This window comes from Biomphalaria glabrata, chromosome 6 (assembly GCF_947242115.1).
Source record: "Biomphalaria glabrata chromosome 6, xgBioGlab47.1, whole genome shotgun sequence".
In the NCBI taxonomy this organism is placed as follows: Eukaryota; Metazoa; Mollusca; class Gastropoda; family Planorbidae; genus Biomphalaria; species Biomphalaria glabrata.
In genome coordinates, this window is record NC_074716.1 from 22,176,712 (window position 1) to 22,190,034 (window position 13,323).

A 13,323-nucleotide genomic window follows, 5' to 3' on the forward strand; every position below is an offset into this window, starting at 1 on the left:
AGTTTATACCAGATTGTTCTTATTTAATGATTTGATTGCCAGGGGAACAAAAGAGTGTTTGTGTCTATTTGTCTTTGCTATCGGTGTCTTGTATCTCTTTTGTGATGGTAAAATCACAAAATCCTGACACAAAGGGTGATTCTTTATTTCGAGGATCTTGTTAGCTTTTTTATAGATGTTTGTCTCAAACAACTGCCCAAATGGGTTTGTTTTTTGCCAATGATTTTGCCAGCAGCATTTAGGATTCTATGAAGTTTATTTTTATTTTTAATGCTCAGATTGCCATACCAGGCAGTGATATTGAAACTTAAAATATTGCAGATGTGAGCGTGATAAAACATAGCCAAGGCCTTTTCGCTAACATTAAACGAGGACAGTTTTCTTAGTAATCGTAATCTTTGCTGCCCTTTTTGGTTGATATAATCAGTATTTGCAGTAAAATTTAGTTTATTGTCTAGGATAGTACCAAGGTATTTAAAGGTTTGCACAATTTCAATAGTCTCTCCAGCTACTGAAACAATATCATTTTCCTTCTTGTCCCTACGAAAATCGATTATCATTTCTTTGTTTTTTTTTACATTTAATAATAAAAAATTATCTTTACAATATTTTTCAATTTGTTCTATTTCTTTGAAATACTCATTTACGTCTGAGCTCTCTGAGAGCAGGGCAAGAAGAGCTGCATCATCAGCGAATTTTGTGAAGGAGCAACAAAAACTATCGGATTGAAAATCATTGGTGTACAAAATGAACCACAATGGCGATGTCACAGCCCCCTGGGGCGCCCCTGTGTTAACTATGCGTTCATTAGATATAACATTGTTTACCCTAACCCTCTGAGCTCTCTGGGTCAAAAATTCATTAGCCCATAGTATTATGTATGGACTAATTTGCAACGATTTCATCTTTTCAATGAGTAAATGAAGTTGTATAGTGTTAAAAGCTGATGAGAAATCAATAAAGAACAATCTTACATAAGTGTTCGGTAAGTCCAGATGTTTGAAGACACAGTTTAAGATATTTAGGATGATGTCATTTATAGTTTGTTTCATACTATTAAGACATTGCAGCAGAAATTTATAATCCCATGCTGACCTGAAGCAGTTTTGGGTAACAATTTCAGCTCAGCACTGTCTCCCTCAGTAATGTTTGAAATTATAAACCACAGTCCAGCACTGTCTCCCTCAGTAATGTTTGAACCTACGAACCACAGTCCAGCACTGTCTCCCTCAGTAATGATTGAACCTATGAACCACAGCCCAGCAGTCTAAATGAATAGAAGTAAAATAATGTTTTGTTTAAATGAGTGTCAAATTTGTGAAGTCTCTCTGTTCAGATTTTGGTTACAACTGTAGAAGTGGCCAAATTACAGGAGGAGTTGGCCATCATGAGTCCTGAATTGGAAGTGGCTGTAAAAGATGCAGTCATAACAATGGAGCATATAGCTAAGGATACTGTAAGCTTATAATGTTATTAAATAATTTTTTTTTCACAGTTGAAGTAATGTGCTTTCTGCTGCTTTTTTGTTTTTAGTTACCTAAGAATAAGTTCTATCCATTGCACTAGTTTAGAGCTTAAGTAGTAATACCAATTTTTAAAAAAATGTGTAAATAGATTTTGATGTAACCCTGTTTAATGTAAGGAGGTTTGATTGTGCTAACAAAAATGGAATTAACTGAAGGGATTAATTGATTGTGATTGTGTACAGGCTGTGGCTGAAGAAACCAAGCAACATGTTCAGGCTGAAGAGAAGGCTGCATCTATCAAGGCATCAGAAACTGAAGCCATTGCTGCTGATGCCCAGAAGGATTTGGCTGAAGCACTGCCTGCACTTGTAATATAGCTACATAATTCATGCATTTCTTTAGAATCATCCTTGTTGAATTAATATGTTCCTTATTGTCTTGTTTTGATTCAGAAACAGACAAACTAGGATAAAAGTACAATTAGAAAAGATTAATATAACACTTTAAGACACAGACAGATGAATGTCAGAAAATGAATAAATAATGAAATAAAACAGGCTTATAAGTTTTGAAATTAAATCTGTATGCATGCCTTGATAGGTTGGTAACCTTTGTTAAATCTTAGTGAGCATGGAAAGCAAAGCTTTAGGTTTCCTAATTTGTTGTAGTCATTATTTGTGTGTCAACCATTGTCAGTATTCAAGAAATACATAAAAATATTTAGGGAACACCAATAATATATTTTAACAGTACTGGTGATAATTTGTGGATGGATCATAGTTTGTTATGCAAACCATGCTTCAGTCTCTACCGAATGTTAAACCTAAAATACATTATTTCCTTTCTTTCTTTTTTTTCTCAGGAAAGTGCCCTTACCAGCCTTAAGAATATCAACAAAAGTGATATCACAGAAGTGAGAGCCCTACAACGGCCACCTCCTGGAGTCAAACTTGTGATGGAAGCTGTATGCATCATGAAACAGATTGCTCCCAAGAAAATAGCTGGGGAAAAAGTATTAGAGTTGAATAGATTTAGTTTTCCATTTGATCCTGCACTAGATATTAGCCTTCATTTGAACAAATCTATATTATAAAGTAGAATGTGTGGTGTATGTATGGATGTATGTTACTTATAGACATCAAAACCGCTTGACCAATCTTGATAAAACTAGGCAGGAATGTTCCTTGGGTACCAACTTAGACCGTAGTGTATGTATTGTAGCCCTAAAACAAACTTAAGACCCTCAAAAAAAATATAGTCCGACTCTATTACAGCTATAGTATTTTATGGATCTAGGCCATGTCTACAATGTTGACATTAGAAAAGATAGAAAGGATTTAGACCTAGATCTAATTTAAGAAATACACTTTGCGCAGATATTTTTTTTACTTTGACACATAAAATACAAAAGAAGATCCATTGATTTCATTATATAATTAAATTAACCTTCAATTTTGTGTTTCAAAAGCATTTTTTACATAAATTAGTTCCTTATATCTGTGACTACAGATTTCCTGACGAACATTCTTTCATTAGACAATACCGTAATGAATCGCATACTAAAAATTAATTCGTTTAATTGTTTACTTTATAATCCCATCCCTAGATCTAAAACTCTAAGATGATAAAACTTCTCTTCGCACAGATAGTTTTATACTTTAACACATAAACATATTAATTAAAGTCCATTCATTTCATATTTTGATCAAATAAACATTCAAATTTGGTTTTCTAAAGCTACATTCGTTTACGAAAGCTGCGAAGCCGAGTTGAGATGGGCCTAGATCTATATTCATTCATGAATCGCGTACTAAAAATTATTTCGTTTAAATGTTCACTTTATAATCCCATTCATTTAACAAAGCTATCGCTCTTTTCGTTTTTAATAGATAAGAATGTATCGACTTCGGGTAAGCCCATTTTCGCAAAACTAATTTTATTTTCGTAGCGAAAGAGAAATAACGTGAAAGGATCATTAGCTAGGTTTAACATACATCTAAATCCAATCCACTAGATTATTCAAAAGCATTTTTTACATAAATTAGTTCATGATATCTGTGACTACAGATTTCCTGGCGAACATTCTTTCATTAGACATTACCAAATAGTTACACATTAACAGTGATTAACACATCTCTCTACTGAGTCTATTCCTAGGCCTAGGTCTAAAACTCTTATTGAACTCTAAGATGATAAAACTTCTTTTCGCAAAGATAGTTTTATGCTTTAACACATAAACATACTAATTATTGTCCATTCATTTCATATTTTAAATTAGCATTCAAATTTGTTTTTCTAAAGCATTTTTAATACATTCGTTCGCTGTTCGCTAAATAAAGCTGCGTAGCCGTGTTGAGATAGGCCTATATTCATTCATGAAAAAAGGTCACGCATGCGCAACACAGAATGAACTCTATACAAGCCTCTAATTAGTGTAGATTTAGATCTATGTCTACCTAAAGATCTACTTTATACTGTAACACATGAACATACAAAATTAAGTCTATTCGTCTCAAATTTTAATCAAATATATGTAGGCCTACAAGCAAATGTTTTAATTTGAACAAATGGATTTAAGCCTATTAGCTATTCTGATTTGATCGCTTCATTCACACTATTTTTACATTGACACATTCGCTTTACTTATTACATTATTATTTCGTTTAATTGTTTACAAAACACTCTCAATGACTATATCGACAGTAATGCGCAAATAAATACCCGCGGGTCGCGGGTAACATATGTCTAGTATGAAATAAAAGAATTTTCTTTAACTGTCATACATTGTGCATTTGATAGATATCAATATAAAAATGAATAGAAATGTTTAAATTAGATATTTGCAGAATTTATCACTATTATGTAAAATAAAAGTAAACAATTCAAAGTATAACATAAGTTTAGCTCCCAGCCTTTTCAAAGTCTTGGCTATTTTTCTTGTAGAAACAACCAGCAAGTCTTCACAAGGAAACAACCAGCTACCCCATGTCTTCTTAGACATTAAAAAAAAATCCTACTTATTGTTTATTTTTTCATTAAGACTTGTATAATAGGCATCCTAAAAGGTGGGGATGGTTGCTGGACTGCCGTCTCAGTGGCCCTGGGTTCATACCCTGCCTGCTGCTATCTCTTGTCCTGTGGGAGGTTGGGACTAGAAAGTAGTCTATCTTCAACTCTGAAGGAACATCCGAAACATGAAAAACATTTTACAAATCAACATTTTATCTAACTTTGAAATCCCATCACACAAAAAATGACAATTTCAAATAGGTCCCCAAAGGACTAGTCTTTCAACATCTTATTTGACAATCAGCACATCAGCTTTTAATTCTTTTCTTCACCCCCCTCTTTTGATATGCATGTATATATACTATATATAAAAGCTTTAGCAACAAAAATTTTATGAATGAAAATGGTGAATTAAATATAGTAATAGAATGGACTCACCAATTTGACAACTCTGGCTATTTGTGTGTTGTCTCGGTTAAGATTGCTATTGAAGGGGGTTATTGTAAAGTGAAGTGGGACTTAGTGGGTCATGTGACGGTTGTTGGCAAAGTGGGGCACTGGTGAAACACTATTAATCAAAAAGATTGTTTTTGGGGAATCTAGATGGTCAAGTGGTTTGTTCTAGTACTGATTTGCTGCTAGGTGAAGTTGTTGAATCAGTGTCCAAGGTTTGTGCCCTGGTCAGTACTTTCATTATTTTACTAAAGTTTATGATAATCAGTATCAGTACTATGCCATGACCTACTTGATGCAAGAGAATGATAAACTTGAAAAGATGAGATTTTATATAGCAGCTATTTATATGAAACACCTTTTTAGCCTGGTACCAAAGTAGATGACTACTGGGAGGTTGGTAAAGCTCAGCTTCAAGAGCCAGCCAAGTTCATGGACAGTTTATTCCAGTATGACAAAGATAACATCCCTAATGAAGTCATCAAAAAAATTACTCCTTACATCAATGACCCAAACTTCACGCCAAATGCAATTCTAAAGGTAAGTACTTACTTTCCTGAGGTTTTGCAGCAAGCTCTACAATAGGAAAAAAATTGTTTGTTTCAGATGCAGATGTAACATAGTTACCAACTTGTAGAGCTTGAAATTATTTTTTTTTAAACATTTATTTCTAAGTTTAAAAATCAATCTTTTATGGTCACTATCTGAATGAGAGGCTCACATCATAATATTAATGTTGTTTAAAAATAAATTTGTTTTGAAATAATAGACACAAATGATTTAATTGACTATTTTAAACAATACTTTTTATTAATGTTTTCATCTATTATGATGTTTAAAATATAACATATTTTTTTATGATAATTGATAAGAATTAAACTCCATTATTCTTTGATTTTCAGCCCATAACTTTTAACATTGTGATCAACCAATAATCTTTGCTTTTAAAAAGAATGCTTATGTTGCTTTTATTAATGTTTGATTATAAATGTAAAAAATAACCCTTTCAGACCATGCGATCTTTAGAGCAGATGATATAAAGGTCATTTTTTTCTATGAATGACTGTAAAAGAATGTTAAATGGTGTAATGTTGAAGAATGCGAATGTCGTGGAATGCTGGGTTCGTGCTTCCTGGAGTACTCTTGACACGTGACAAACATATGTACCATAAATTGACTTAAGCCGTTTCAGCGGACAAATATAAAGTTTATTTTACAACATAATAATACTGCACTCCTTGTTAGTGCTACAAGTAAAGAAATAATAAACAATCCTATCCGCATAACAGCGGTATCAAATGTATCCAATACGTTAAACTCTTCAGAGTATATTACAAATCACGTCCGCATCTCGGCGGGTAACACTGTACAGAATAATCCATAATAATAATAATACATATCTCAAAAAGAACACTGGCATCAACTGCCCAAAAGATACTTCTTAACTTCAAAGTTACAACTCGACTAACAGAGTAATAATGCATAACTGCCTCGTACAGAGGATAACACTTGACTTGACCACCCGGTCCAAAGTATACCACTTGACTGACTTGACTGAACTCAAAGTCAACTTTATTCATCCTACTTCCAGTTTTCTACATCAGGAATTCCACGTGTCTTTTAACTCTTAACATGACATGAACTTTAAATCATGCAATGTCAACTGAGACTGTGACAATGACAGCTAACTTTCCCCAACTAATGTCTGGTACCCATTAGAGTTGGGTGGACTCAGGGTCACCCTTAAAATTCCAAAATTAAAAATCCCAGTCTTCACAAAGATTTTGAAGCCAGGATCTCTCCCTTGTCTAGGAAGTCATGCGTTTTACCACTTGGCCACCATGTCACCTGCTATGTATTATAATTATACATTTTAAATTTTGTATGTATTACACATGTTTACATATCTTGTCGTATTGGCAAAAATGTTTAAGAAGTGTTATGTTAACAATATCTAGGTTTCAAGAGCTTGTATGGCTATATGTCAGTGGGTCCATGCCATGTTCAAATATCACTTTGTGGCAATCACTGTGGCCCCAAAGAGAGAGAAGCTGAAGAAAGCAATGGAGGAGTTGGCAACTACTGAAAAAATACTTGCTGAAGCCAAGAAGAAATTGCATGAAGTGGAAGCAGGTGTAGCTAAGTTGCAGAAACAGTACAATGAAAGTATGCACAAGAAGAAAATACTGGAAGATAAATGTAAACTGTGTGAGGCCAGGTTGGATAGAGCTGACAAGGTTCATATTTATTTTCAGTTTAAAGTTTTTTATTCTTCAGTTTAGTTTTATATTTAAAAAAATTAGACTTTATGTGAAAGAAATGTATGTACTAAATTTCTAAACGTATTACTGGATGGATGCTTTCATTTGTTAAATTTCTTTGTTGTTAATGTTGAAATAGGTTATTAACTGAACTAGTGTCTGTCATTTCAGCTCATCAACAGTTTAGCTGAGGAAAAAGATCGTTGGGGGGACACTATAACAAATTATGAGAAACTACTCCACAATGTTTATGGGGATGTGCTTTTGTCTGCTGGATTTGTGGCTTACTTGGGACCATTTACCGTAAGTACCCAAAATGTGTTGTTGTTGTGTAGTGATAGTCGTACACTTTATTATCTTAATTATCATACATTTTATTCTGGTAGTCACATATTCTCTTTCTGTCCAGGTAAACTTACATTGCATTCATTTCTTGTAATGGTAATCAAAATGTTATTTCTGTCAACCAAATGTTATTTCTGTGGCTAAAAACAGTTGCTGTAACATGTACTTAAAAAAAAAAATTATCTCCTAATAATAAAATGTTATTTCTGTGGCTAAAGATATAATTGGTGTAGCATTCCTTCCATTTTTTTTATTCTCTTTACATTTCCCTTGTTATAGACTTCAACTCCTAGTTTTAAACTCACAAATTGCTGCACCAAAATCTAGTTAGTGCTGATTCATTTAGTATATTGTATATATAAAGTAGAAAGTAAGTTGTATGTATGTATGTCTCTCGTAGAAATCAAAACCGTTTGACCAATCTTGATAAAACTTGGCATAAATGTTCCTTGGGTACTAACTGGGACTGTAATATATGTATTGTAGCCCTAAAACAAACTTAAGACCCTCAAAAAAAAAAAAAGTTGCCCAACTCTATTAAAGTACTACTATTTTATAGATCTAGGCTATGTTTACCATGTGTATGTATTGTGGCCATAAAACTAACTTAAGACCCTCAAAAAAAAAGTTTACTAATGTTTACATGAAAAGATCAAAAGGATCTAGATTTAATTTTAAGAACTACACTTTGCGCATAAAATACAAAATATAGTCTATTGATTTCATTATTTAATAAAATTAAGCTTCAAATTTGTGTTTCAAAAGCATTTTTACATAAATTCCTTCCTTATATCTGGGAATTTAGAAGTCCTGATGTGCATTCTTTCATTAGACATTACCGGAAAGGTTACACATCTCTCTATTCCTAGGTCTAAAACACTCATTCAACTCTAAGATGATAGAACTTCTCTTCGCAAAGATAGTTTTATTCTTTGACAAACGAACATACTAATTATAGTCCATTCAAATAAATATTTTAATCAAATTAACATTCAAATTTGTTTTTCTAAAGCATTTTTACATGAGTGCAACTCTATTCTTAATATCACATGAATTCAGGTCGATTAGCTATTTTTAGCTCCATTCATAATATTTTTTTATTCATGAATTCATGCATTTGCTTTACTTATAACATCATTAGTTTCTTTAATCGTTTCTAATGCACTATATCAGTGATTACATCACCAATACGCAAGTTAAGACCCGTGGGCAGTGGGTAATATCTGTCTAGTATATATATATATAAAGTTCATTCATTTAATCATTTGCTGTCAATCTTTGCCTTTGTCTTTTAAAACTTGCATTGTCTCAACAGGCGGATTACAGACATGTCATGGTCAAAGAATGGAGTGAGTCTTTACATGAAAATAAAGTACCTTCCTCCCCTAATCCCAACTTTCTTTCCACCATGGGAAACCCAGTCATGATTAGAAACTGGCAGATTCATGGTTTGCCTGGAGACAATTATTCTATTGAAAATGGTGTCATCGTCAGCTTGACACAGCGCTGGCCATTGTTTATTGATCCTCAAGGTCAGGCCAATAAGTGGATCAAGAATATGGTGAGCTGTTGTTTTGAAACTTTTAAAAATAACATTTGTCAAAATATTTTTCATTCACTGTAGAAAAAAAATCTGAATTTGAACAGATGAAATTTACTCACTTTAACATGCATACAAGTTGTATATATATGGCCTCCTTCAGTTGCGATGCGACTATGGAAAGGCTGTTTGACTATTAGATGTTGCTTTTCATATACTATGTCATATTAATGGTTTGATATTCACTTCCACCTCCATAGAGAGCAAACAACAAATTTCTATCACCTCCCCCTCTGCTAACACTGCTTTCCTTATTTACAAAACTGTCTAATAAATTCTTTTTGATATCCCAAATAATTCCATCTCTCATGGATCCTATTACATCTCAGTATAACCAACACTATGTGTAGCAGTGCTTCCTGTTAGCTCAACATCTCAGTATAACCAACACCCTATATAGCAGTGCTGATAATAGTAGACATCTTTGAGACCAACTGCTAAAGTCAGCTCAAGCAAAAATCTGGCTAGAAAAAGAAATTATGACAATCGTTTAAGAGTTCTGACCAGGTTACAGCCATGTTCTGCTGTCCTGCAGAACATTTAGTCTCAATTTTTTTTTTCATTTTTGATTAAATATTTAAAGGAACTGTATGTGACACAAACAGAAGGTAATGGCACAGGAAAAGTTGATTGGCTATATAGGTCATGTTATAGAATCTTCATTCAATATCAGAATTAGTAGCTTAATTAGCTTCTCTGACCAGGGGAAGAATCCAAAGTTTTTTTAAACTGTAATTTATTGTTTCTATATCTAATTTACTTGGAGATCTGACTTGGTTTGAATACAATTGAAGTGTCTATTAAGCTATCTGTATCTTTGATTAAATCCAAACTAGATCTATACTGCAGCTCTCCATATGCAGGTATTTACAATCAGCAGTAAAACAGGCTATTAACACTTTCAACTGTGTTAATTGAATGGCTTTAAAGAAGAGAAAATATTGACACAGCACAGTACACATTGCTTATGTAGTTACTGTGGTTTCCCATCAAAGCCAGAATAAACTACTACATTGCAAGTCTTTGTCATCAGTCACCCTAACACTGTACTATATTAATGTAATTGTACCCAGGAAAGTCACAATGAAATGGAAGTTGTGAAACTCTCCAGCAAAGATTTCATACGAACTTTAGAGAATGCAATTAGATTTGGAAAGCCTTGCCTTATGGAGAATGTTGGTTCAGAATTGGACCCATCCTTAGAACCAGTACTACTCAAGCAGGTCATTTAATTTTTACTTAAGCAGGTCATTTAGTTTTTACTTAAGCAGGTCATTTAGTTTTTACTTAAGCAGGTCATTTAGTTTTTACTTAAGCAGGTCATTTAGTTTTTTTGTATTTTTACACAATTCTTCTTTCAATAAATCATTTTTCATTTAGAATTTTCCAGTTTTATTTCAAAATAACAAATTTTAGACATTCTAAAAGCATTGAGGAAACAAAATGACTTAGCATTTGGGGCTTCTGCTCACTGGAAAATAAACACACAAACTGTTGCTTTTAGCTTTTTATATTACTAATATATTACTTACTATGAGAAACATTTTTTTTTTTTGCTCTCCATATCAACTTTGCAAAATAGAATCAAATATATAGAGTGGTACAATGATGTATTTTAAACTAGAAACATTCTTAATGAACTTGCCCTACAGTTTCACAATGTCTTTGTGGTTATATTGTGCACTCTAATTGAATCAATAATCTTAAGACTTCACTCTGGATGTTTATGGAATGTACATTTTTGTTTAGGTATTTAAACAACAAGGAACTTTAGTCATCAAAATTGGAGACACATTAGTGCCCTACCATAAAGACTTCAAGTTCTACATAACCAGCAAACTACCAAATCCTCATTACACACCAGAGGTATCTACCAAGGTGACCATCATCAACTTTACTCTTTCTCCCAGGTGATTGAATAGGCAATGAGCAAGTGTATGCTGATCAATTATATTCACGCTACACAATTTGTTTTGGTATTTCTATTTCAATCTTTTGAACTGTTTCTTGCTAATAGCTTATTTTTTCCCTCTGCCACTCACTATCCATCATTAATAATTATCAAATACAATTTCTGTAATTTCCTGTTCCAGTGGTTTACAAGACCAGCTTTTGGGCATTGTGGTAGCAGAGGAACGTCCAGATCTGGAGGACTCCAAAAACCAGCTTATAATCAGTAATGCCAAGATGAAGTCAGAGCTGAAAGATATTGAAGATAAAATACTTTACCTTTTGAGTGCCTCCCAGGGAAGTCCTGTAGATGACATTGAACTGATTGAGACTCTGGATGCCTCCAAGATAACCTCCTCAGAGATCCAGGTGAATGAAAAGATAACATTCTTGAATCTTGTGAAATTGTGAACATATAATATTTACAAAAGATTTTTACTAAATTATTAAATTTTTACTACCTTTACTATTTTAACTGTGAATAGACCTTGCTTTTAATAATTTAACTGTATGGAATTTAGCCCTTGTGATATAAAGTAAGAGCATAATCCTTGAAGGATTACGGGCACAACATGGCCTAAATTATGCTGATGTACCAAAAACTCAAACTCCTCAGAAATTCAGATAATGTTTTCCAGACCTTACCATCTGTAAGGCAGGGGATATAAAAGTCATGATTAAGGAGGGTGCCATTGTCAGGAAACCAGTAGAGTTGGATGGAGTTGGATGGAGGATTTTTAATCCCAGTCTTTACTACTCAGCCACAACACTCCCATGAACAGATCATGGGTGACATTATTAAGTTTTGTTGTTTTGTGTAACTGGTAAAAATCTGCTGCCTTAAATCAGTTATAAAAGTAAGCTGTAACTCAAAATTAAAGAAATTTTAAGACCACTTCTTCTAATAGTTACATAGCATTTCTTCTGTAAAGTAAGTGTAGTTTGTCAATGAGCTATGATATAAGATCTATAATAATAATAGTATTATCTAGAACTTTTAACAAAAGATAACATGACTTGAAATGACAAATTAAATTGTGTTTATATTTCAGACTAAAGTGAAAATAGCAGAGACAACTGAAAAAATAATTGATGAGACTCGATCTCAGTACATTCCTGTAGCCATCAATGCACAGATTTTATTTTTCTGTGTAGCTGACATGGGCAAGATAGACCCTATGTATCAGTATTCCTTGGAGTGGTTTATTAGAATCTTCATGAACTCTATTGCTCAAGCTGAAAGAGCAGGTCAGTTGAAGGCTCTTAGTAATTAGTGTCTCATTCTTTACTGTAGTCATTGTTATTTTTGTTTTAGAATGTTTGATATATATATATATATAGAGAGAGAGAGAGAGATTCTTTTTAAATATTGTAAGTTACTAACATGTGAAATATATGGTTGAATAGCCAGTGATGTCACTAGGGTGGGTGTCACCTGGTGAGGTAAGTTCAGTGTGTCCCCCCCCCCCCCAACTTTTTTCCTCAAATTTTCCCAGTATTTTTGTTGCGCCATAGTACAGTGAGCTATTTATCTACATTTCTTGATAGTTATTACTGAACGTTAAAAAGGGTGTGGATTCTATTTAAACATTTAGTTGTTTTTGACACTTTATCATTAGTTATTGCATAGTTAAAAATTTAACATTTTAAATTAGAAAAAATATTTAACATCAACTAAACATGCTTTCCTTAGTAGACTTTAAAGAGCTCCTAACAGAAACAGTTAAACATTATATTGATAGTTTTGTACTGACAAAGAATTAATTACGGTACAAAATAATAATAATAAGTATTATTATAATTAAGCTTAACATTTAAAATCGTATAAGAACTTTTCAAGATTTCAAACATGAAAACTTATAAATAACTTAAAAGTCAATATGTTATGCGATTTTGTTTTCAAATGTTCTCAATTAAACATACTTAATTAACTTTCAAAAGACACCACGTTGACATGCATTTGGCAAGAAGCTGTTGAAGGCTTAATTAAAAGGCTTATAAAAGTTACATCGTTATTCCATTTTGATTGTAAAATGTAAGTGCATGAAAGTTTAAGACTCTTCAAAATTAACCTTTGCTGTCAGAAGATGTATTCTAGTTTTGTTATTTCTGTTAAAATATCTTGTTGTCTGACTTAGCATTAAAGGGATCACTGCACTCCAGCATAAACCCCTTGTTCTCTACTTGAATAGTGAGTCCAGAATCTTGAGACTACTCTCCTGACATTTTTATATTGTTT

General features: G+C 32.9%; 1 protein-coding gene across 7 annotated transcripts in view; it reads left to right on the top strand.

The window, feature by feature from the left end:
- Nucleotides 1-13,323, top strand: part of LOC106060634 (dynein axonemal heavy chain 1-like) — a 91,158-nt gene that overhangs the window by 62,264 nt on the left and 15,571 nt on the right. For 6 of the 7 annotated variants that reach the window (XM_056032385.1, XM_056032386.1, XM_056032390.1 and 3 more), the window contains 11 exons: nt 1,337-1,456; nt 1,709-1,834; nt 2,329-2,478; nt 5,295-5,468; nt 6,887-7,165; nt 7,361-7,492; nt 8,850-9,095; nt 10,208-10,357; nt 10,884-11,044; nt 11,228-11,453; nt 12,137-12,332. In XM_056032385.1, coding sequence (XP_055888360.1) covers nt 1,337-1,456; nt 1,709-1,834; nt 2,329-2,478; nt 5,295-5,468; nt 6,887-7,165; nt 7,361-7,492; nt 8,850-9,095; nt 10,208-10,357; nt 10,884-11,044; nt 11,228-11,453; nt 12,137-12,332 — 1,960 coding nt within the window. The remainder of the gene's footprint in view (nt 1-1,336; nt 1,457-1,708; nt 1,835-2,328; nt 2,479-5,294; nt 5,469-6,886; nt 7,166-7,360; nt 7,493-8,849; nt 9,096-10,207; nt 10,358-10,883; nt 11,045-11,227; nt 11,454-12,136; nt 12,333-13,323) is intronic. The other variant, XM_056032387.1, reaches the window with a different exon arrangement.